Source organism: Rissa tridactyla, chromosome 3, assembly GCF_028500815.1.
Source record: "Rissa tridactyla isolate bRisTri1 chromosome 3, bRisTri1.patW.cur.20221130, whole genome shotgun sequence".
NCBI lineage: Eukaryota > Metazoa > Chordata > Aves > Charadriiformes > Laridae > Rissa > Rissa tridactyla.
Window position 1 is genome coordinate 89,163,831 of NC_071468.1, and position 26,402 is coordinate 89,190,232.

Sequence of the window (26,402 nt, forward strand, 5' to 3'; positions counted from 1 at the left end):
CCACACCTGGTGTTTTAATGTCAAGTGTTGTGTCATATCTGCATAGAGTAAATATCTGTGCAAATTTTGCCACAATTGTATCAGTGAAGAGGGAAAATGATGGTAAAAATAAACTGTTCCAGGAAAATTTGAGTTTCAGTGGGAAAGGGAATATATGGCATATCTGAAGTTCTAATTTTAGTAATTAGGCTTTTGTTTGGCAATGGTTTGGATGGAATGAGTGGAAATAATAAATTTTGCTGGCAGCGAATTCTCAGGATCAACCAATTCTGTGATTTGTGGTGTTCCTTACTTTGCTGCAGGTTCATGTAATTACATCTTGAAATACTGAATTTCCTTCTCTTCTGAAGTCAGTACATCAGTAAAAAATAACTTTAAAGCAGCAAGCTGAGAGCTTTTTGTGAACAGTGATTACAGCTTTTATTTGTACAGCAGGATAACTTCTCCCTTTGGATTCAGGCATAATGTTCTGGAGTGCCTGGTATTTGTGAATACTTCTATATGGAATATCAGCAGCACTGTGGAAGTGATTTAGTTTTACCCAAAGGTTTGAAAATCAGAGGCCAGAAAACATTTTCATCTTTATATTGTTCTGAAAATCCATTTCAACTTCAGAAATGGCCTCCTGCTTGGTATAATGGGTCTTAAAAAGGAAATTAAGGTTTATGGAGCATATGCAAATCTTCATGTGGCACAGCTGATAGGAATAACCTGCATGAGAACATCCAGGGAAGTGCTTTATGCTGTGGCCAGGGAACCCAGGGCTTTAGCTACAGGGGAAGAGCAGTGCTATGCCATCACTGATCATACAGACCATCAGTTCATTCAACTTCAATTTCATTTGATTTTTTTTTTAATAATTTTTCTTCACTGCTTGCCTGGTTGATTATGCTGAGGAAATAAGTATTACCGTTTGTTGCTAGTCTAGGACTCTGAATGCACACCTGTTTCAATACTGTTAGGACAGGTTATCAAAGACACCATCCCTCTAGTGTTAGATGCTGTATTGAGGCTGCTGATTGATCTGACGTTGGTGATGAGTAGTGGGAGGTGGGCAGTTAGAGAGACCTGGTGGAGAAGAGTAAATGGCCTCAAGTTGTGCCAGGCGAGCTTTAGATTGGATATTAGGAAAAATTTCTACACCAAAAGGGCTATCAAGCATTGGAACAGGCTGCCCAGGAAGTGGTAGAATCGTCATCCCTGTATTTAAAAGATGGGTAGATGCAGTGCTTAGCGGCATGGTTTACTGATGGTTTTTGTCAGTGTTGCGTTGATGGTTGGACTCAATGATCTGAAAGGTTCCTTCCAACCTAGATAATTCTATGATTCTAAGATACTGGCATCTAACATGGTTACAGATCACATCATTTGCCTAGAAATTTCAACAGACAGCTCTGTCCTAATAAGTGATAGGTCAGCCATGAGCTCTGTGATTATGGGCCATATTTTTCTACATAGTGCCTAATGCCGTGCTCTCTTGGTTTGCGGTTAGAGCCTTTACTGGGGGCTGTGATGTGACCACTAGTAACAAGGGAAGGGGATACCACGTTGCTTACTGGGTTTGCTGCTTGCCCATGTGGCGTAGCACCTCTCTGCTCCTCTCCCTGCACTGCCTAGATGAGGAACTTAGTCAGATTGTCTCACTTAAGCCAAGTTTGCTTTTCAGTCACGGTCTTAGCTGAGGTTACTGTACCAGCTGTTTGCCCTGCTTCTGCAGCACAGACGTCTGAGCCACTTGACAGTGAGGTCCTCAACTGCTGCAGTTTAGAGCATATGGTTGGAGGTAAATTGTTTCCAATTTTGGATTGCTTAAAGACACTGCACTGTGAACTGTGACAGTTTAGGAAATGAGTGATGAGCAGTTCAGATGTCCAGGCAGGGTCAACAGCTGGGACCAGTAGCTTCATCAGCTGTCTCATCCCTGCTCATCAATCAGATCACCGAGTACCGAAAAGCGAGTGATGCGATTACCTCCCAGTGTGCTCACAGGCGCAGAACCAACAGGTCACACCAGCTTTACAGCATTTAAGCGTCTGCATGTCTTCTGTTTTCATCTGTGACTATATATTTTTTTGAAAAAAAATTAATCACTACTTAATAAACCTATGCTGATTTATCATAATTGCATCTATAAATCCATTTTTAATGGCTGGACGCATACATTTCAACAGCCCCTTCCCTAAGGCCACATTAGTCAGCATGAACTCAGACTGATACGTAAACAACATTTTTTTTTTTTTTTTCCAAACTCATAAGGAAGTGTAAAAATGTTATGATGTTGCTTTAATAAGGCCCACTGGGATTTAGGATTATTTATCTAAGCCCTTATTAAAGACAAAAACTTTTCTGTGTTTAGCCATGCAGAGCAAAGCTGCTTTTCAGTCAGTCCAACGCGCTTTAAAAATGAAGAGAATTTGATAAACATAGAACTGAAATCATAGAGAGAAGTATGAAGGATCATTCCTCTGTATCCCTTTACCCCCCAAAGCCAAAGTTCCTATTAACCACTAATATAAAAGGAAAAATGGAGTGACAGCACCTCTGGAAGTTTAAGGCCATTTCACTATACTAGGAACCAGCAGTGGAAAGCTTTTATCATTGTTAGAAGGAAACCACTTGCGACACTGAAGGAAGAAACCAATATGAAAAAGATCTGCCTCATGCCCTAGCAGGAGGATTAATTCTCCTGTACAATTAATCTGATTTCTTAACCTCATTCTTCAGCTCCCAAATCTCTATTCTTTCTCAGTGAGGTAATTTTTGCTCATGTATACCTCTGTTGGGACCTCACTTTACCATCCCCCTACTGCCTTCTCCTGGGAAGCTCTAAAAGGAGAATTAAATGGAATGTATTTCATGAGATACTTTATGTTCAACTCCCTTGTGTTTTCTTTCAGTAATTAGGAAATGAAAGTGTTTCTAAGGGCTCGGAAATGAAAAATCTGATGTAAAATTAGACCATTTAATTAAATTATAAAAATTGAACCTAATATTTTCAGGAAAAATATTTTACAAGAGGCCATAGTGTGGTTGGTAGAAAGTTTTAAGTGATACACTTTCAAAGCAACAGAGTTGCTTTAGACACTTTCATTCCTTTTGTAAATCTGAGCAAACTGTGTATCCAGAAACCTAAACACATCCTTTGTCTCTCAAGAAATTAGCCATTCTTCCTTTTGTGAGAGTTACACATTGATAAATACCTACACTATTTCATTCAGTCTTCCTTTGGGTAAATTTCTGCCACTTTCATTTCCAATGTTTGCTGTTTCTAATTAAGCTGTGCTTCTGACTCCCTTTTACCAAATCTGTAAGAGTGCTCCTCTGCCAGCATTTCAGAGTTAATATGTGATTTCCATTCTGTAGGTCATTCAGAGGCACAACTGAAGCATCAGACACAATGCTATTGCAGTCTCATGAAACTGAGTTCACTGCTTCTGGAGGCATGTCCAGATCCTATTGCATAGGGAATTCTGTCCTCAGACTTAAATTCCCACGCGCCATGAGAAAAATCTGTAGCACTGCATGTTTGCTGTAGTGCCTTAAGGGTATAAGTTACTCTAGCAAAGGTGAATTATATGTCACCAGTGTCAGCAGCCTTATTTGGTACTGTGACTGGGAAAATACACAGCCTCTTCTTTGCAAAGGTCCCCATTCATCAAGGCTTTCTGATAACTAGCTGTGAAAAGCTGTTAGGTGAGGTTTCTCTGGAAGAATTTCCATTCACTGGCAGTCCATACAGGGCAGCCTGCAGGTAAGTCGGCTGAACAATCCCAAGTAAGCATTGAAGAAAAAAATACAAGCCTGAATGTAGCTGGGGCTGGTATTTACCATTTTTACAAGCAGTGACATTGAATATTGTATGAAAGGATGCAGATGCGTAGATATTCTAGATTATTGATTAAGCTACAGGTACTGACCTTTGAGGAGCATGTGCATGTATTTTTACACTGTGTAGACATGAAAGGCATAAGTAAGTTCTCTCATGCCCCAGATAATAATTAATTTTGTTTCAATAAGTAATGGGAACATTGTCTTGGGACATCATTGTATTCACCTTGCTTAATATAGAATGATTTAGTCTAGATACAAAATTCTGCTTTTTTGGACGCAGAATTGGTAAAATAATCTTTAAATCTGATGGAGCCCCAACCCATTATCTTTCATGTCTTGAATTGTTTGGGTCTTTTCCTTCAGCATCTGTGAGATTTGAGATTTTGTCAATAATGGGTATTGAAACTGGGCATGCATGACACAATTGCTGCTACTCTGTAGATATTTTAATCAGGCATACCAATTTGTAAACATCTGGGAGCTGTTTTGGGCAAGTGAGCCAGGTATTTTTGGACTGACTTCAGTAATGTCTCGGTGAGCAAAGGAGGACCTCGAATGGATGAAATGGGAGAACAGGTCAATCACAGTTGAAACTAGGAGCTGAAATAACTTAAAATAATTCTTGAATTTGCATTTGTGTTGTCCAGAATTATTATAAGAGGTCAAGAATGGTAAGTATAGTTGTCTTTAAATCTTGGACATTGTATACTAGTTTCTTTTGAAATAAATATACTAATAAAATTCCTTGCTAAGATGGTGCAGCTTGGTTCACTGCCCCTGTTTCCATTATGAGAATTTCTACTCCTCTTTGAAAGCTGTTGTCTTTATTGTCTCCAGCTTTAATGCTTTTTCTTATGCGTTTGCTGTTTGTATAATTTGCTCATCTGAGAACCGATTGGGTGAACCTAAGTGAATTAAATGCCATTACAAATGAGATGGGTCTTCTCTTTCTTAAGCATTTGACCTTCAACAAGGTAGCAGACTGGCAGACTGCTCGTGAGGTTTTTGGAACCTTTTGTACTGAACCAGTTGGAAAATTTAACTTTTGTATTTGATCTGCCTTGCCACTGTTTTGAATAATGGATGTAGGCTTTTTGATTGCCTTTCACATTTTACATGGTGCAAAATAATTCTCAGATACTGAACATAGCATTTGTACATAGGGAAACTTCCTGTTGAGATAAAGGGCCCTTGTATTTGTGATAGGATACTTGACACCATGTGTTTTATGTTTTGCAATATAACATCTAATGTTGATGATTTTTAAATTAAGGTTATAGTTTCATGAAGAGTTGTAAAGGCACCTCAGGAAAGTAGTGCTATTGACAGCATCTGGGCATTCAAAACTCAAGACATGCCAATATTAATAAATATGTCTTCCTCCTGAGTCTTCCTCTTATATTTTGATTGGAGTTTCCTACCTGTGGTAGAGGAAGGAGGGAGGAAAGAGTCTGTAAAATTATTCCTATATGAGAGTTTGATGGAAGCGTAACCCAGGAGAGTGCAGAGATGTTTTGTGGGGTTTTTGGGGCTTCTGCTTAGTGTCGTGACGCCTGGAGGTGCTGAGACACGGAGCCTGTTGTCTCATCCTCTGGGTGGGAAGTCAGGCTGTGTGCAGGAGACGCTGGTTAATGTGCACACAGGTAGGAGGAGGCCCCCTGCATTTGCAGTGCTTCACTAGAGAGTGAGGGTGAGTAGAAGTAACTGGCAGAGTTGTCCTTTGATAAGATTCTGTAAATTCTTGGGGTTAGTTTATTGAAAAAATACACTGAGGCAAGTATGTTTTATTTCTCTGGGGAAATGAACCGTGTGTGACAGTACTTTCTGTCTGCCTTGGCACTTACCCACACCCTCCTCCTCCTGCCCCTGACTTTTAAACACATTAGACAATTTTAGCGATAAACGGTCTGAATGGTATTTTTCCCACAATTTCTGTAAAACAGGTTGCTATATAGAGGAGAGTGTCCTTGTTGATGTCCCTGATAAGAAAAATCTATAGGTTGAAAACAACAGTTACAAGAAGAGTCTGCTGAGGAAGGCAGCTGGTCCACCAGACATCACTAGTCCCATAAGCAGGGGGAAACGCTTACTTAAAATTACATGAATTTTTCAAGGGTGAGCTATCTGGAATTACTTTGTGTTTACTGTAGGGTAACCATATTCATGTCAGCAGTTACCATCAAAAAGCTTTTACATAGTACTTTGTTTTTCTGCAGCCCTACTGTGCACTTCTGCCCTTCAGGAAATGAGAGTTATTAGAGGAGGCTTATTCCCATTTGCCAGGGCGGTGGCCTTTATTTTTCAACATACCTGAAGTGTTGTAAGGTTAAAAAAAAAAAATCAAAAAAATGTAACCTCAGAATTTGGGTACTTGGTTGATACATGCCGGTAAGGGAGGCTTTTTAGGTCAGTGGTGCTGCTGCTCACATTTGATATTCCCTGTAAGTAAGGTGGCACCAGTCAGGCTTTTAGCAGTAGGTCAATAGTGTGCTGCTCTGTGTCCTCTGCATCTGTCCCAAGCACAGTAGTCTACAATTGTTGCCATACATCAGGGAATTACAAGCCATCTGTCCTAATTTAGAGTAAGATGTATCCAGGAAGGAATCCAGAGGTGCTAAAGGTGAAGAAAATTATTTTAAGGAGCAGGCAAAGCTATCCCCTCATTCTGAGCTGTAGGCATATCGAAGAAAACTGCAGTCTAAAGTCATAGTAGAACTGTTGCTAGTCTAGATGGTGATGACCATCAGTAGTGCCATCCTCCACTATGGTGAATTATCAGCAGTGGCTACAGCAATCTGATCTTTATTGTTTTCAGAAAAATTATTTGCATTCTTTCCACCTGGGATGCAGTTAGACATTCAAAAACTTCAGCTTGAAGCCTAAAAACAACCATTAAAGTGAAGAAGCACATTCTAAAGCATTGGCCATGAAGTTTTTACGAGAGTAATTTGCTTCTCCTTTTAGCGGAACCACATTGCTTTGCTGCTGAGAAGTCTGCAATTGCATTGTACTTTGGAGCTGCACCAGCAATTCTGCATAGCGTGGATGTTCGAGAGCAGTCGCAGCAGAGTTCAGGCAATGCCCAGCAAGAGCTAAGCTCCTGTGCTTTTCTTGGTTGTGTAGGAGAACTTCTAAATTAACATGTGAGTTCTGCTCTTGCACCCAGCTAGGCAAAAATGATGTAGGGAATTTTAAAAAGTAGTTTCAAGGGAATACATTGTGAATTTGTTGAGTTCTGTCTGCCGTGTTTTCTTCCTATTATGTCTATATATGAGCATCACAAGCCCAGCAGGAGCCCTTTTCTCCGTGAGCTTGTATTCCTCAGTCAGATCCTCTAAAGCAGAACATCATTGTAACTGATGAAAGTTTGCTGCAGTTTTCTGCTTTTACAGCTTCAGCTTTTGCCACAAACTCTTGATCTTGCAGATGAATGAATAAAGAGTTTCTCTCCATAGGTAGTTACTATTATGGGTTGGCTCTGTGGGTATAGCTGCTGCTGCTGCTGTACCTTTATGCACTGTGGTTTTGCTGGTAGGACACATCCTGGGAAGTACCTGGGAGGCTTGGGATTTTATATCCAAGGTCAGTTCCTGCAAAATTAAAATTCCTTTTTCTCTTCATTCTGTGATCAGCCTGTTTTTGCTAACCTGGTGCTGAAACTAACTAAAGATGATAATGTCTTAGTTATTCTCACTGACCATCTATGCATGGTTTCAGTACTGTCACGAAAAGTTAAGTTTAGTACATTTGCAATTATTTGTGGTCCCACGCATCTAGGTGTCCCATTGAACATAAGTCTGCTTTAGACGTTATTACTTGATTTAGCTTTTCACAAATTCACTTTAGATATTATAAATCTTCAACTTAAAGGTTGTAGAATAGATGAACGCCTGCTAATCCTTCCCTGTGATGTTTAAGCTTTATTTCACTGATTCTCGCAGCTGAAATTCTGTTTTGTCTTCCACAGAGACTGTACAGTTGGTGCTGTTTTGCAGTGGAATGAAAATATTTTATGGGTGATGGGGTTTGCAACTTAAAATTAATGCTTTTGAAATTGCACAGCAGCCAGCTGGAGGAGGAAAGGCAATGTAGAAAAGCAGTTGGTGAACACCCACAAAATCTTTAGTCTGGAGAAGCATGTTAAGCATTACTTTGAAATTACATGCGCCAAGGCAAAGTTACTCCTGGACAGGATTAAAATCTCAAGATTTATTTTCATGAAAAAAGTTGGATTATGTCAGGATATCTTTCTGTGCTTCAGAGGAATAACCTACTTGTAAACAACCTTGTCTGTTTTGACACAGTATACTAACACAGTTCTTTGATTTTTCTGGTTTTACCTTTTACCACTTTGAGAAAAAAGAGTTGACTTCTGTGGTCTATACACAGGTTTTATTTGTGCTAATAACATTTTTAATAACTGTACCAAACCAATGTAGTTACATTTAAGTTAATACAGGACAGTTGAGTCTAATAAAAATGTTGATTGGTATGAAATAAAGGGAATTTGGCCTGTACTTTACAGGTTGAGTTAGGCAGCTGTTACTTCTCTCTCTGACTTCCCTTAAATAATTTAAAATAATCAAAGCATGTCAAGAAGTAGTAAGATAATTTAAAATATGTAAATAAAATGAATGTAGTTGAGATTCATATGCAGTTGTGCGATTCAAACAAAATCATTTAATCCACTGTCTTAATGTACCTTTTAGCATGAGCTATTGAACCTATGCTACATATTGGAGTTAGAAATGAGCAAACTGCATGTGGAATATCTGTTTTAAAGCACAAAAGCATTCATTTGACCAAATAGCATAATTTTACTTAAAAGGTCCTTTGAAATAGTACAGGAACATTTGATACTTCTTATGTCAGCCCTTCTGAAAAATATTATGGCAGCGGGCAGATGGCACTCTGGTGAGGTTAAATTTGAATTTTCAATATAAGCCTTTCTTATTAGTATTAAATAACTTGTCCTTTTCAAATGGTGACACATTGAAAGTTCAAGAAGGACTCACATTTTGTAGGATAAGGTATTTTAAACCTGCTGAACTGTTTTTGCAGTGGATTTCTAGGTAACTTCTTCTTGACCAGACTCCAGAAGTGCATAGTTTTTCCATTCAAAATGTAAATTACTCACAAAAAAGACAGAAGACTGTTAATAACAGTCATGTGTTTGTGTATAGAACTATTATATCTATTCATATTAATTTATATGAATGCTCATATTTGTATAATAGTATGGTTAATTTATTTATAATGAATGTATAATTATATGTACTATATTAAAGCATATGTACATGGTGTAACTTTATTATAAGGTTTATATATCAGTAACTTTCTTTATAAGAATGCTTTACAGGACAGAGTATTTAAGGCTACTTGAAAGTATAGAAGTTCAGTTAAATAAACCTTCATCCCGTCTCTGTAGTGATGCACTGAAAAAAATTAAGGTTTAAAACTTAGAGATGGAGCTTCTGTTGTTGGCCACTCTAGTCTATTGCAATAAATCTAAAAGAGCACCTCCTCATCGGGTCCCTGGATCACTGCTCTCTGTCTTCTTGCTTCCCTTGATATGTTGCGCTTCTCTTGCTCATTTCCTTGCAAGGACACCAGTGGGTTAAATTTCCCTTCTTTCCTTTGTTCTCTCTTATGACAGATTTAATACCTGTTCGTTTGGGATACCATGCGACTCGTGGGGAAGATTTGCTCAAAAATCACGCTTGACACTCCCAGCTATTGAGGATGAATAATGAATGGCATTAGAACAAGACCACTGTTATTTGTTTTAAGAGGGAAGGAGTGATTCTGTAAAGAAAGTTGGGTTTTTCTTACAAATGAGTTTGCTGTGGGCTGTGGAAGCACTGCACTTCTTAGTGTACCATATTATTTACATTTTGGCAAGAGTTTAGTAGCTAATGAGCGTGCATTGATTTTTATGTCATTTTTAGATCACTGCAAGCATAATTAAAAGTATAAATAACTTAGCCTCCCGGTATATTAAGTATATAGACACATCATCAACCATAATTTAGAATTGGTTTTAGATTAAATCATTTTTACAAATAGTTAATTTAGCAGGTTTGTCCTTTGGTTCAGTAAAGTCATCTGTCATTTATATCAGAGCTGTTGCTCATGGAAAGGGCAGCTTTAACAACATTCATTAAACTCTTGAGAATCAGGGCTGAGCTTCTGTCAGCTTTTATATTCGATTCTTCAGCACGGCCTTGATTCGGCAAAACACTGAAGCCATAGCTAACATAGTAATCTCCTTTAGTTTCCCAGCATTTGGAGCCCTATATGCAGAACTAATTTACTTAGATCATAACTAATCAAGTTAATGCAGTGCCTCGGTAGCAACACTGAGTAGTGCTCTGAATAAGACCTTTTTCATTTTCCAGTTTTGATCTCTGTAGACTGCAATGTATTTCTAGAAGTAGCCTGGTAGATCAGAGGTGGTGATGGTGGTGCTCTGGAAAGGAAGAAGAAGAGAAGGCTCTGGGAGACCTTATTGCAGCCTTTCAATACTTAAAGGGGGCCTACAGGAGAAATGGGGAGGGACTCTTTATCAGGGAGTGTAATGATAGGATGAGAGGTAACAGTTTTAAACTAAAAGAGGGGAGACTTAGATTAGATATTAGGAAGAAATTCTTTACTGTGAGTGTGGTGAGGCACTGGAACAGGCTTCCCAGAGAAGTTGTGGATGCCCCAACCCTGGAAGTGCTCAAGGCCAGGCTGGATGGGGCTTTGAGCAACCTGGCCTGGTGGGAGGCGTCCCTGCCCATGGCAGGGGGGTTGGAACTAGATGATCTTTAAGGTCCCTTCCAACTCTAACCATTCTATGATTCTTTGATTTTGAAGTTAATCTCATGCCCGTTGGAGAGTAATTCCTACTGATAAATGGCCTTGTCACTGATGGAAGAGGCTTCTTTTGAAAGAAATGCAGTCTAGGGAAAAGTCTGGTCCAGTTTTTCGAAATCTTGAGCAAATCCTGGTTTTGAAATACAAAGATTTCTCTTGCTTCACTGACATGCTGTGAACACTGTGTTTTTCATGAAGACTTAGGACGCTATGGGTGGGTTCCATGACCTGATGGATGACTGTGTGTGTTTGCTAGTACTTATCTCAAGGAATTATAAAATAAATACATTCCATTATTTTGGTGTCTTAAAGCTTGCTTTTAAGGATACAGTTTTCAAATGTTACTCTGACTTACACAGGCATTTTAGCAATTTATTGGGTTCGATTCCATAATGAGCAGTGGAGAAACACCATTCTCTGATGCATGGAGAATCAAATGTGCTTATCTGAAAACATTGTGATCAATTACTTCTGCTGGAGAAGTAATTGTCTTATCTTTAGTCTTATCTTAGTAGTTGTTTTCAAGTTTTGCTCATCTCTGCTTTCAGAATTAATTGGTTGAATTTCAGATAACATTTGCTGATTTTATTTTTTTTTTTTAAGAAATCCAGATTTCCCTGGATTTCCCATTATTATCAGCTAAACAGCTTTGAAAATACCACTTCATTTTTTTAAAACATCTTTCACATACTCCTGTAGGAATTTTACTTTCCTAGCTGTATTTCTTTTACTGGTTATGGGAACGTGACAATCATATCATGTTCTAAATTTCTCCTTCGACCAACCTGTTCCTTAGAGAAAGCACTGAAAAGGACAAGGGAGTCTCAGCCTTTCATCTTTATTTCTTACTTGTTTTGAATACTCCATTCTGACAGTCTAGTACATAGTTATCTCATATCAGCATCTAGTGCAGTAGCATTATGAAATGTATGCCAGAAATATATTAAACAGTTTGATTAGCATTCATCATATGCAGTTCTATCTGTCTCAAAATGAAAGTTATATGAAGGTTTTAATTATGTCTTTTAATCTTATGTCTCTTTATTCTGTTTTCTTGAATCAGACTAATGTATATCTTGTAGATGGAACAGAAGGGGTGAGTTTGAGCTGTCACTTCATTCTGCAGAGGCTGCATCTCAAGTTTGGTTAACCCTGGGAAGAGTTCTGACTCTTGCTTTTACTGGGGAGCAGTCCCATTATCACCAATCCTTCTTCCTGCTCCAAAACTTAAGAGGTTTTCTTTTCCAGTTGTCCTGAACCCACAAAATTGACTGTACTTTAAGTAAAAGCACCAAGTCTCTCAATTTGGCTCACTCATTAGGGAGTATGGTAGGCTGTGAAGAACGTGTTTATTTTGCTTTTCGTAGTTGCTTTTGCTAGATAGAAATGTCATATTATTGAGTTTACACTAATATTGTCCCAGGTAAACATCACTTGATTATCTGGTGTGTGTGTTGCTGAGTTCCATCAGCAGCTTTTCTCTGTGGAGTAGCTAATGTGGATTTCTCCTCACTACTCAGACACTGTTTTTCAGGAAAACATATAACTTCTACAAACATAATATATTTGAGATCTTTCTGAAGAAAATTTGGTTGAAATAGTCTGGGGAAGGGAGGAATAAATAAAAGAGAGAGATAATGGGAAGGACGTAATGACAGACAGGATGCTTAGAATGATTTGGGTTTTCCTGTTGGTGAGATAACTGGCAGCCAAACTGCATGATGATGATTTACAGAGGTAGATTTAATGTCCTATGAAAAACTTCATTCTGACGTGTCCTTTTCTTAACTTGGAGCACGCTCCTAGTTTGGACTATTTTGCTGAGTATGTTTTACTAAATCTTATTGTTTTAAAGCCTGGTTTCTAAAGCTGACTCACATCTCCCTCAAACATTGTCAAGGTCAATATATAGTGGTGAGATTTTACCTGTCATAAAGTCAGTCGGAAGTAGATGCAGTTTTGTCCCTGCAATGACTTAGGGCATCTGTGTAGAATTTATGAATTTTATTTGATACTGAGGATCATAACTTTTTTTTTTTGTCAGACTGGGAAGTCCAGAATCTCAAGGCTTCTTTGCAATGTAGAAAAGTTGAATGTTTGCAGAAGGAAGAACATAAAATAGCATTATTTCTCTTGATAACCTCACCTTCCTCCAGCTAATCTGTTTTACCTCCCCCTTATTCCTTTCAGCCAGTATAGCAAACTGTGCTGTCCTCTCTGGGATTTATGCTGGCTCTTGCCTTTACTCACAAAAGGATCAGGCTTGGCCCAGCCTACCTTCTCTCAAGGGAAGCTTAGAACCAAGAATTCATTGCCAAGTAAAGATATTAAGGAGTAGGGGAAGGAGCACATGCGTGCAAAGTCCTGTCTACATCCAAAGTTACCACCTGCACATCCGAGTCCTACTGGTTTCTTTCCCGTCTTCTTCCTCAGCCCTCCCAAAAACTCCTGCTGACAATTTGCCCTATCTTAATGTCAAATTGAATTGTTCTTTTTTTTTAAAGATCAGGAGAGCAAGCCACAGTTTTGTTTACATGGCTGAGGAACTCTCAGCCAGCTCAGATTGTTGGTATTTGGGATTGGTCTGGGAGGAAGCATTGAGTTGATGGGCTGAGTTGTCCTCCGTGGTGCTCGCTCTCCTGAGGAGCACTGTCACCCAAGCTGCCTCTTCCAGTAAACAGAAAGCAAACAGTCTCTGCTCTTGAACTAGATGTGAGACAACTCTCCTTATACAGAAAGGTTCTGTGAAACTAAGGTGAAAATACGGATGTTTTTTTACATTTTGTTTTAGGCATAGATGTTTTTCTCCTTCCTTCACAATGAAGATTACGGAAAAATACTGACAAGAGTAATAGGGGTAAAGGAAAAAAGAGACACGATCTAATAAAGCAGTGACTTCCCACAAACACTTGTGTTAAATGCTGCAAAAGGACAAGTCATAAAGACTAATTCCTAACATGAGTGTTCCTGGAGCAGTAAGTGCTAGGACGCACATGGTTTGTTTGTACTAAGGGAAAACACTGGAATTGTTTCAGGAAATACTAATAACCAAGCCATTAATAAACAAGAATTGCAATATAATTAGGCTAAATGTCTTTATGCAAACAGTCTTTCCCGAAAATAAACCAACAGCCACAAAAAACCCCAAAACCCTAGTGCAGTGTCAGGGCTGTAAGAGTTGGACTTTAAAATGAGGAGGCAGCTCCAAAAAATCCTTAGTTCAAAATAGAATAGAATCAGGGAACTGAAGTAAATTGTGAAGTTTATTAAAAAAATATTCAATTGCTTGGAGTTCTGAAAAGTTTATTTGCAAAGAGGATGTTGATCTGTGGAAGCACCTCCCCAGACCCAGAACCTTAGCGTATCACCTTCACTCTCCAGTCTGTAGCTGGAGAGTGTTTGAAGCTTCTTCAACTTCAAACTTCAACACTTCAAACAAAGCAGGCACCTTCAAACACTGGCTTCTAGTGTTTGAAGGTGCCTGCACAGTGCTTTGTTTAGACTTGCTGATTTCTGAAAAATTGAAGGGCCCAGTTTTGCTAGCTTCACCTAAATTCGCCTGTATCACCAGACAAGCTTGTAAAAGATGTCAAACCCATTAAGGGACATATAAAGGTAAGTTTCTAATTATGTGTGGAATTGAAGTTACCAAATAACAATGAACTATAAAACTGGGTTCTGCATTACAATTAAAAAGACTCTTTGGTTGCTGGCTGCTCAGTACTCATCACCTAGAGCTAGATGTTCCTCCTGGAGCATTTACAGAATCTATGGACCAGTCAGGGCTGCCTGTCCTGGGCTTGGCTATTCGCATAGTCTTTTTAAAGAATCCTGCCTCCTTTCAATATAGACAAAGTAATTGGGGCTTAACTGGCATCTTGTGCTTTTCAGTAGTGAAAATATTCCAGGGTGTCTTCTGAACTGCTCACCTTCCTGGCTGAGCAGACAGGGGTTTTTTTGTGGTAGCTTTAAACAGCTTTTCCAGGTCTGTCTGGTGCAGTATAAGTGTCCAATGACACACTATCTGTAATGAAGGCTGTTAATGTGCAGCAGGTTTTGGCCTCTGTTGTTTGGTATGGTCTCAGCCACGTGTGGAGACCTCCTTAAGTGATGCACTGCCATTAGAAGTGCCAGAGAGTGCCTGGCCCAGACTGCCTTCCCCCTTCTCCTTACCAAATACAGTTTAGACCTCCTTATGTCAAAGTGAGGGCTGAGAAAAGACATGGTACATTTGGTAATTTAAAAGTGATATAATTCTTTGTCTTTTATTGTGAATTTAAAAAAAAAAAAAGAGTGAGAGAAAGCACTCCTTTTTTCAGGGAGATGGAAGCCCCTCTTACCTTGTGTGCATTATGGGTCTTGCTTCTCTGTATTGAAGCAGAATTGGATTCTTATATACCCATAGATAAATGAGGAAGGAGGAAAAATGTAAAGATTAGGAAAGAAAAACCCAAATGGTTAAAATCCAAGAGGCCAGTTTCAGGCAAATGGAGATAAGAAAGTGAAAATGCACCTACTTTTTGAAGAAAAAACGGGTAAATTATGTTAAGTAGAATATCTTCTAGAAGAGCTAAGAAGGTGCTAGGAAGAGTTAATAGTGGAAGCAGAGGTAGAAGTGTATATGCAAGCCTATATCTAAGAAGCAGAATTCTATAGAAAATTGGTGGGTTTGGGAGACTTGAGAGAATGAAACCATCCAGAAGGACAGAGATATTGTGAAAAGAGAATTTGCTGAACGTTGGGGTGATGCCTACTCTTTTAGGTGCTTAAAAAGAATGCAGCTGTTTCTAGAGAGGACATTAAAACAAGCTGATATGTTCATGAGCAGTGGTTCAGTCAGAGTAATGTATTTCCAGAAGAGTTGGAGGAATTTAAAAGTGAAAGCTAATGCTAAATTATTTATTGAAATTGTGAAGTCTTGGACATGGAAGGGTAGGAAGGATTGTCTTCCAAATGTTCTCAGATCTGCTGAGAATAATTGGCATCCATCTTGCTCTAGAGTATCAGATACTAACTGCTCAGATGACATTATTAAACTAACTGGATCACTGATCAGTGTGACAGTTTGTGCATTATGGAGGAAACAAGCCTGAAATGTTCTTTTCAGTTAATCTTGTTGAACTAATCTTGTTCTTCAGCATGTGGTAGCGGGTACAGTTTATACAAATGTGCTTTCAGAATGTTGGTTTTATGACTAGTTCTAGAAATCTTAATTCTTTTAACACATCTAAAGCATAAAGCTGTATGAAACGAACTGAGATGGCATTTTTACTTGATGTAGATTGTTAGTAAGGTTCCAATGAGAGCATCATAAACATCAATTTTGAAAATCATGTCTGACCTCCTGTCTTTTCAGAAGTGAAAGGACATTTTTCTTTCTAGAAACAAAATAAGAAGTGGAGACATGTTCTATGTAGAATACTCTATATGTAAAAGCACTATATGATGGGAAATTGCCAGTGGCAGATGAAATTTGGTTCAGAAATAATCAGATTTTGAATTAGAAACATGAACAGATTGGTCTAAGGTATGCTACATTTTCCTTTCACATTATGTATCTTGTTGTAAGATTGGTGCACAGATAAGGTACTCTAAACGCACCTTTTATTTCTGGTAAAAGCACCCTTATCTGTGACTTTTCCAGGGAAAAAGCCTTCTATGATGGAATGACTGGATGGATAGTTGAGGGGAGGGCAGTGGATGTTGTCTACTTTGACTTCAGCGAGGTGTTCGACACAGTCTCCCACAGCATCCTCATAGGGAAACTTAGGAAGAGTGGGTTTGATGAATGGACAGTAAGGTGGATAGAGAACTGGTTGAAAGACAGAGCTCAGAGGGTTGTGATTAGGGGCACAGAGTCTAGTTGGAGGTCAGTGACGAGTGGTGTTCCCCAGGGGTCAGTACTGGGTCCAGTCCTCTTCAATATATTCATCAATGACCTGGAGGAGGGGACAGAGTGCACCCTCAGCAAGTTTGCTGATGACACAAAGCTGGGGGGAGTGGCTGACACAGCAGAAGGCTGTGCCGCCATACAGAGAGACCTGCACAGGCTGGAGAGTTGGGCGATGAGAAACCTTATGAAATTCCATAAGGGCAAGTGTAGGGTGCTGCAGCTGGGGAGGAATAACCCCATGCACCAGTAGAGGTTGGGGGCTGACCTGCTGGAGAGCAGCTGAGCTGAAAGAGACCTGGGAGTCCTGGGAGACAACAGGATGACCATGAGCCAGCAATGTGCCCTTGTGGCCAAGAAGGCCAATGGCATCCTGGGGGGCATCAAGAAGAGTGTGGCCAGCAGGTTGAGGGAGGTCATCCTCCCCCTTTACTCTGCCTTGGTGAGGCCACACCTGGGGTACTGTGTCCAGTTCTGGGCTCGCTGGTTCAAGAGGGACAGGGAATTGCTGGAGAGGGTGCAGCAAAGGGCTACCAAGATGATTAGGGGACTGGAACACCTCTCTTATGAAGGAAGGCTGAGGGGCTTAGGTCTTTTTAGCCTGTAAAAAAGATGGCTGAGGGGGGATCTTATCAACACTTATAAATACTGAAATGTTGTGTGTCAGGAGGATGGGGCCAGGCTCTTTTCAGTGGTGCCTGGCAACAGGACAAGAGGTAATGGGCACAAACTTTAGCATAAGAATTTCCACCTAAACATGAGAAGAAGCTTGAGCGTAGGAAGTTCCACCTAAACACGAGGAGGAACTTCTTTACTTTGAGGGTGGCAGAGCACTGGAACAGGCTGCCCGGAGAGGTGGTGGAGCCTCCAACTCTGGAGACATTCAAAACCTGCCTGGATGTGTTCCTGTGCAGCCTGCTCTAGGTGACCCTGCTCTGACAGGGGCGTTGGACTAGGTGACTCCAGAGGTCCCTTCCAACCCTACCATTCTGTGAAAATGTGAAGAGAATCTTTATCACAATACTATGACACAGTCTAATATTTATTTGAAACTTGGAGTTTAGATATATTTTAAGAGAATGAAAACTTTTTTTTTTTTAAACTTGATAGCCTCGCTGATGCATGGGAAGATGACATTGGAGTTCATCCTTTAAAGTTTCCATCAGAAACGTGTATGGAATTACTGCTGATACTGGGTTTGAGTACCATCTCTCTGCCACCTTCACTTCGATGCATGAACTCTTTTCAGGTAAGGAGCAGCTGCTATTTCAGTATAAAAATGTTATTTCTAGGAAAAAGAGAGATCCCTGGGGCCCATAAACCCTTTCAGAGTAAAGGTTTATCTTCTGTAGTTGCATGACTCTCCCATTATATTAAATATAGCAATGGAGAACTTCTTGTAGAGCTCAGTTTCTTTCAACTGTATTAAATGTAGACCAAGGCAGGAAATGTCATTGGATTTTTAAACAGTGAATCACTATTTAAATTAAATTAGATGTTTAAAGAAATTTCATCAAACCTAGTGTGAAGTAGCTAGAATCATTATACAAAATCTTGTTGGCCTCAAAAAAAAAAAAGTCATCAGCTAAAAATAAGGTTTTCCAGTGGTGAAAACCTGTAAAATTATGATGAAGCATTCTCAGTTTTGTCTGGTGTTGTTCTGTATGTTGCTGCTGAAGTTTCCAGCAGTCACAGAAGTTTTCCTAAGAAAACATCATTATAAGCCTGTTAAATTGTGATTTGTATTTTTCATGTGTCTGAAGACGTACAATTTTTACAAATGAAATACCCAGACACCTCAGTTCATGATGATATGACATATCAACTCAACCTTTTTATGATGCTTCTGTCTTCCCTTGTAGTTACATAGTCCATCGGTTGTGTATTGAAGCAAATCTAAAGTAACCAGCTGTTAAGCAAGAAGCATACCTGAGTCTGTGTTTGTTTTGACGGCTATGGAAGAATCATTGTCTTAGTAGGAATGAGTGTCCTAAACAGTTTATAGCACGAAATCTGGTAGCATCTATTTGTCCATACTCCTGGTTTGGAGTTAAGGCACATTTAATTAGTGTTCCTGAGTTATGTTTACTGAAAAATAATTTTATTGTAGAATTTTGGAGCCAGAAAGAACATGGTCATAAACCAAAATCACTTAATTCATTTTAATAGAGTTACACTGATGCGCAACTGCTGAAAACATGTCTAGATGTTAGGAAATAAGTATGCACCTGCATTGTCTGTTACCTTTGCATCTTGTGAACTTGAAAACAGGGGATCTGTGTATGGTGAACTCTCAAGTATGGCAGCAGCCATTGATCATTTCAACATGATGTTTTAATACCCAGGGTCAGAATTGTTATTGGGTTGTACATTCGGAGGCCATAAAATCATTATATAAAAAAAGAATTGCCTGGATGCCAGCAGAGTGAGATCGTAAAAATTGCAAGTTTCAAGGATTGGCCAGTACAAGTTATCCATGCAGTTGACTAGTTTGTGTTTCCTATTAAGAAGTGAACATTTTGGTTGTCTAATCCAGCAGGATGTATTCCTTGTCCATTACATTACCAGTAATCCACGGTAAAGTCTTTTCTGCCTTACCCATGATAGGTTAAATAGGAGTCTCTTCTTGTATGCTGAGGCTGTATGCCCTGTCTTGTTTCTGTGCGTACTCAGTCCCAGGTTGTGCACTTAGGATTTCCTTTGATTTGTATATCTGGGTAGAGATAGAAAGTGATAAATGACTGTCAACTGGTGCAGATATGAAGCGGGAAACTCCAGAAGGGTTTTTACCTCAGAGTACACAAAACACCAGACTCTTCTTTTTCCTTGTCAGACTCTCCACAATTGTGCTTGATTGCTCCTGGGTCATTTTAGCTTCGTGAGGCTGTCTCTGGAAATGAACCATTGCCATAGAGGCCCACCATGCGTGGTCTAGAAGTGAGTCAGGGTAGTGTTATGTCAGCTATGGGACAGGAAGGCCCCACGCATCCCCTGGAGACCCTCTGACTGCAACCTTTCAAGCTTAAATTTCGGTGGAACCGCTGAAAGCAAGCATTGCAGTGCTTTGCTGAACTGCAGTACCGTGGGGGATGGCACCTTCCAGCACTGGCCTGTGTAGATCTTAGTTTGCCCACCTGCGAGCCAAAGTAGGTGATGTGACAATGTCCCATCTTGGTTGAAAACATGATTTCAGGCTGAAGATGCTATATTTTGAGCTGATTCCCAGTGTCTGTGCTCTCACAGCAACAAGAAAGGCAAAACTTCATAGTTTTCGAAAACCCCAAGTTCTGAAACCAGCTCTGAAAAGATACTGTTACATTTTGCATAGTGGGAGGAAAGGAAAGTGGCTGTTTTGATAAGCTTCTGGCTCTAAATTTCACTCTTCTTGCCAGACAGTCAGTATCACCGAGTGTTTGTCCTGAAGGGCAAACACTGTCCTGGAAAATATTGTTTTATTTATTTTTATCCTTGTGAACTTTGTTTGGATCTCAGTTTGGGAATCCATGAAGCGGGAACAAAGTTTGTCCAAGCTTTTCACCGATGCTTGACAATGGGCTGTCAGCCTTATACATTTTTTTCTGTCTTGCTTCTTTGTACTCATGGTCACTTTCTCTACTGCAAATATTAGAATTATGTGTCCTAGTTTTTCTATATTTTTCTTGGAAAAAGTTGGCAAGGTCTGCAAAGAGCTTGAATAATGATATTAAATTGTGCTATTGCCTGAGCATAAGATCCCACTGCATCCAAAATACTGAGGATTGTGAATTAAACAGGGAATAATAAAAGGGTACTAATTGAAAGCTGATATTTCATGTGCCTTCATGGAGCAATGGCAAAATGACAAAAACTAGTTTTGTTTTCTTTTGTGGTAGACCTGCAATGGCTAGAAAAAATAAAATTAATTCTATATTACAATCATCCTTGTATTTGAATGGAAACAATCACAGAGTTTCCTGTTATCCACACATGGCAGTCTTGCTCAAGAGGAGGCCGGGCTCTCGCAGCTGAATGCTGGCATCTGAATGCTGGCATCTGAATGCTGAGGGAGTTAGAAAGGGAAACGGCCCCAGAAAATGCCAGAGTTTTCTCTTTTTGTAAGTGATCCCACTGTTGGACTAGTGGTGTGGAGCTAAATGGACCTCTGGTTTCCACTGACGCGTTTTTTGTGTCCTGATACAGTATTTTAAAATGCATCTAACAGGTAGCTGTATATGTAGTGATCTAAAAGTTAGTTTAACTCCTGAGGTCATATCAGTATAGCTTTAAAACATCCAATTGTTTGTAATTAGGTAGACAAAAATTATCTCAGCCATACCTCCATGTTGTTTGAGACTGTATTTACCCTCTCTCTCTCTGTCATATGACAACATCGCAGTGTTGACAAGCCAAATTTTAGTTGGTATACATATGCACTGGATGATGTTTAGGTTGTAAAAAGCACATGAAGGAAATACGCTTAGTTGCTAATCATCTCTGTAATAAACTCTGTTCTGCTTTGTGCTCTTGAGGCGCTCCCTGGGACTAGCTTAGCAGACTCCATATCTGTGCTGAGACATAAATTACATTTTATTTTCCAACGGTGTGCTACTGCTTAGTAACATAATATTTGATATCACTTTTCAATTCCGTTTTGACCCTGTGAAGATCTTTCAGTGTGATTTACGTCGCTGGAGCAGCCTGGAGGAGAGGAGCAGCAGCAGACTCTGTTACATAGCTCTCTGATGAGTTTAAGGGGGTTGGCACTCTCTGCAGCCAGCCTTTAAGCTCCCCAGGCTGTTGATCCTAGGTGCTAGATTGTCTCTGGCACATCTCTCATTTCACCCGTGCAGTTACGCTGATGTTGTTCTGGTGGACTGTGGAGAGTTAAATCTTAGCAAGCCTGAGCCTGTAAGCTCTTGAGGGACCAAAGTGGGCAGACAAATTCTTGCTGGTTGATGGCTGCCTCCAGGTTTACTGGAGAACATAGATCTGCAGCCTTGGCTTGCACCTTCCCAGGCTTGTAATCCCTCACCCACACTAAGGATGTCTTGGACCAAGGGAGTAGAATTGACTGAGGCACTTGATATTTATCCTGGAACAACGCAGAAAGCAGTAGGAAGGGCGAGAGGAGTTGGCTACTAGAAAAGATTAAAAAATTTCTTTGCTTGCTATTGCTCTGAGCATTGTTTTGCTGCTCTCTGTTCAGCTCTGTCACACAGCACAGAAAGCCATGTTACCTTATGACACTCTTCATCTGCCTGGCTCTCCACCCACCTGAGCTGTCAGCCCTTTGCTTTAGGAATGCTTGGGCTCGACTTTGTGTATTAGTCTTAATGCTTGCAAGCACTTGTAGCTAGCACCCACTTGAGTTATCGTGTATTTATCACTGAACTGTTCAGCTGCTACTCCTCAGCGTGGTCTGGGAGGATGTGCTGCTACTTTAGAGCCTACCACACAAAACAGTTAACACGGGGAGATGCTTTAAAGTGACAAGTATTCTCTGCTGTGTTTTGCTAACCTTATCTTGTCTTTCTTTGAAATTCAAGCACAGTGAACAGAAAATGTCCTGTATATTGAATTCTTATGATGATATATGGGGCTGTTCAGCACATTCTCTCTCGCTGCTGTTGTTGTGGGAAACCAAGCATTTTACTTCACGCATCAAGACACTATTCGTAAGACCACAGACTGTAACAAGAGTTTTCAGAGTTAAGTAGATCACGGTTTTGTTTTTACTTTTACAGTTGCATGAAATTGAAAGAAGATTGTGATTAAGAACTGCTGAGCAGTTTCAAAATTTTGTTTGAAATAGCCCTTTATATTCTTTGTGGCTGCACCCGATGCCACTGGTAGCTTATCAGCGTACTGACCCCTTTGGTTAAGAGAAGTAGAGCCAGTGTTAAAGAAAAAACAAAAAGTGTTCATTCTGTTGCTGCAGTAAGCATTCCTAGAGGTGTCTCTGAAGGAAAAACTCATTGGCAGTTACTTTGCTTCTGAAAAAGAGAGGGGGAAAAAAAAAAAAAAGTTGGTCATAGAGCAGTCTGTGAAGTTCTCTATCATTTAAAGTCTTTTAATCAAGTGCAGAAAACTTCCTAAAAGTGAGAGGTTTAGAGATATAAAGTAGCAAGTTGCTCAGAAAACATAAGAATGAATAAATACAGTATTCATTATAGTTTAATGACTCTAGTATATGAGTATCAAAAGTACTCAAAAGACTCATGGAAGGCAAAATATAAAATTACTGCTGTCTCTCTGGTCTACACATGGTCTGAACTAAAGTGTGCCTTGATATTCAGTGATATTCAGTGTTTTTTAATATTGATACTTTTATTTTTTAGGGGTGTGTGTATATATATAAATATCTATATATATGTAAAGCATTTTCAAACTTGTTTATCTCAAGAAGTTAGCGGAAGATAGAGGACACTTGCAGATGCACCTGTGTTTTCTGACAATCCTTTTTGAGGCAAACAGCTGAGTAAAATTTAGAAAAATCTGCTCAGCTCCTCCTTTTGTTCTCTTCTGGGCATTTGGAGCTGGAGTGACTGCACAGATTCTTTTAAGTTGGACTCCACTCCTTTGGACCACTGTGAAACAGCAGCAAAGACAGGACAAGGAGCTGCTCTGGTTCAAAATGATATGGAAAATGGTGTTATAAGAAATTAAAATATAAAGAGGGAAGGAATGGCTTTCAAAATGCTGTGTCTTTTGTTAAACTATCCCAGAAAGGAAAAATAAATAAGTCCATTTTTACAGTAAAACAGTTTATTATTTTTCTTAACATTTTAAAAAATTTTTGTTACTTGCTTACTGAGGATCTTCCACAAAATGAATTCTAGATTTGAATATGTATATTCTGTAATATTTTGCAGACAGCAGATGAGTTCCTAAATACTGGAGGATTTTTTTTCCGATTAGGGTTTTTTTTTTAATATTTCTCTGAAGCCTGCAGACTGCTTAGATTTCTGAAACTTCTGCATGAACATTGACAGTAATATGGAGAAACCATTGCAAATATATTACAGTCTCTGTGTAAAATACGGTCATTTTTATTTTCCTTAACTAACTGGTCTTTTATTGTGATGATTATGTGGAAGTTTTAAAGTTTGATTTCAAACATTTTTTTTTTTTTTAAATAACGAATAAATACCCAAGCCTTATGTAATCTTAAGAAAGCAGATGTAATTTTTAAAAACATGCATAGAAATATTTCATTGACTTTAAAATAAAAGAAGTTATAATGTGTCTATATTTGGGGGTTTTGTTTGTGTTTGTCTGCATTTACTAAAAGCCATAATCTGATGAAACGCTGCAGAATAATTAGGAAAGAAGTTATACAATGATACTGAGCAAATGCTGACAAGAGCAAATGATATGAAGAGAGTTAGTGTTTCAAAGACAAATCTGAATACTTCTTTGCAGAATGATAGAGATTTCTAGGTTCAATTAAGAGGTTATTGTCTTGTTTTTCTTGTCTGCTACAAAACTATCCTTCATTAATTTGATTTTTATTATGCCACTCAGGTTATCTTACTCAGTGTTCACTGTAAGCTATCTTTCGAAAATATGTCTAGAGGGTTCTGTTTTATTTTTTGAACATTGAGACTATCCACTTCTTTAATGGTAGCTCTCAGGACTTCAATCTGAAATGGAACAATTTTTTTCTTGAACTATAGTTAGTATTTTGAAGACTTTGTTGAACCGGTACTAAAAACGTTTCATCCTACTGATTCTGCATGAACTTTATTAAAACATAATGTCTCCTAGCTGAGAACTCTTCAGCTCTGCACATGCAGGAACATATTGAGCAATGCCCTCTACCTCCTTATGACTCCTCTACCTCCTCTGACATCTATGAGTCATCCATAGCTGCAGCACAGGGTGTCATTTCTAGGCTATGGGTTTATGATATCTGGTGCTGCTTTGGAGATGCTGATGGGAAGGTATTATCTCACTTATCTAATATGTGGTATGGCTACATTTCCTCTAATGGAAAGGAGCTGCCCATTTATGTTGGCCTGGAACAGAAAAAAATCAATCACATGTAAACCTAAACTGAATCTATGAATGGGAAAAATGCAGGCTGAGCTTATTTGTGGAAGCACAAAATTTTATGATTACTTCAGTATTTAGTGATGGAGAGTCAGGACCATGACTGCAGTGGTCCTAAACTGAGATTCAAAATTCGTCATCAGTTCTCAGAAGTGCTAAATACCTTTTTTCTTCCAAGACAGCTCTCCAATAGAGAAGAAATCAGAGAGAGTGAATCTGACCACATCCTAAACAGAAGCAGATTTAATTACAAAAGCCTCGTGAGCTCCCAGTGAGAAGCAGTGTACATGTGGCATACAGGCAGGTGCCTCCTCTGGAAATAGTCCCCTGCTGCTTGAGAGGGAAGATCTGCTGCAGGAATTAACTCATTTGCGTGCAATTCCCTCTGCCTAGAATCTGGCAACAGCCACCTGTAACATCGGCATCTGGTACTACATTTCTTACCATTTTTCTTAGAAAATGTGCTCAAATAAGTAATTTACCATTTAGACATGAAAGTAAAATTGATTGCAGAAATCCAGTTTAGGTAGTCTGGTAGAGCCCATGTTATGAACGGCTTGAAACGGATGAAGACAGAACTAATTAGCAATGAAAATGGCTGATCAATACCACTCATTTTGTTTCCCGTTTGCATCTATTGTGAATGTTCTGCTTTTCCCAAATCATTTTGAAATCTAAAAGTGTAGCTGTTACATCCCAATTATCCAGTACTTGTGTCCGCAATGTGCTATTAAACAGAAACTCAGAGTTTGTGTTCTTTATCGTCAACAGGCACCACACTGTGAGCGTGTTATGGAAAGAGACCAGACAAATACCCATGTTTTATGTACCTGAATATATACATAAAGAAGAGTCTTATGGGAGGCATGATACACTTTTAGAACATCCATTTCTGTTTATTAACTGAGGCTGTTGCCTTTGTGACTAAGAAACAGGCTCTGCTCAAAAGAAATATTTAGCCCTGTGGAAAACCACATAATGCTATATGTGTTCAACATGGTTCGTAGGTGATTTATCTTTTTAGGGCTGCTTGCCTTCAAAACCTTGGCTTCTCTAAGTTAGTCTTAGCTCTATCCAGGTCATAATTAATAGATTGACTTATGTGAGGAGTAAGTTTCAACCTCTTAGCCAACCAGGTACAGAAATATGGTTATCAGCTGGATAGAGCTGGATAGCTAGCTGTTGCTTTAAAAATAATACTGAGTCATTGGATAGCAATGATTCTATAATAGAAATTTTCCCTTCAAGTTTCATGTTGTTATGCTGTGTGCTTTGTGAATAAATGTTGTTCTGGAAAGCTACAACATTGTTCATTTCCATTAGGAGTCTGGATGGAAGCTTTGACGCTACTTATGAAGTCCAGAAAGCTCTGTGGTAAAAAGGTGTATTTATAAGCGTACTTCTTAGTAGGTTTACAGGTGCTTTAAAAATAGATGGATTCAACCCTATTGGATTTCAGCTGCAGGCTGGAATAGGTATGATGTTATCACAGATTACAAAATTTTGAGGGATCCTGAAGGAGGATGTCACTGAATTCTAGCATTATATTAGCACGTGGGGGCAGCTTGCCAAGGCACTTGGAGCAGTTCAAGAGTGTTGTGTGTTAAAGAGTTGGAAACGGTAATGATGTCTTCAAGGAGACAAATGGACAAATATACAGAAGTCTGCAAAGCCAGAGCGTAATAATTGGATCGATGACTTGACTATGATAAAGTACACAGTGGATGAAAAGGAAGTGGATTGTTAAGTTCTCCTTTTTTTATTGTCAGTTGAAAATGAGCCTGGAATGGAT

At 39.2% G+C, this 26,402-nt stretch overlaps 1 protein-coding gene across 2 annotated transcripts in view; it reads left to right on the plus strand.

Annotated features, from left to right (window-relative positions):
- UBE3D (ubiquitin protein ligase E3D) overlaps positions 1-26,402 on the plus strand; it is an 84,098-nt gene that overhangs the window by 32,438 nt on the left and 25,258 nt on the right. Inside the window, exons 9-10 of one of the 2 annotated variants that reach the window (XM_054196798.1) lie at positions 17,690-17,828; positions 22,105-23,491. In XM_054196798.1, the coding sequence (XP_054052773.1) occupies positions 17,690-17,828; positions 22,105-22,275 (310 nt within the window). In that variant the 3' untranslated portion in view covers positions 22,276-23,491. Of the gene's footprint in view, positions 1-17,689; positions 17,829-22,104; positions 23,492-26,402 lie in introns of those variants that run through there. The other variant, XM_054196797.1, reaches the window with a different exon arrangement.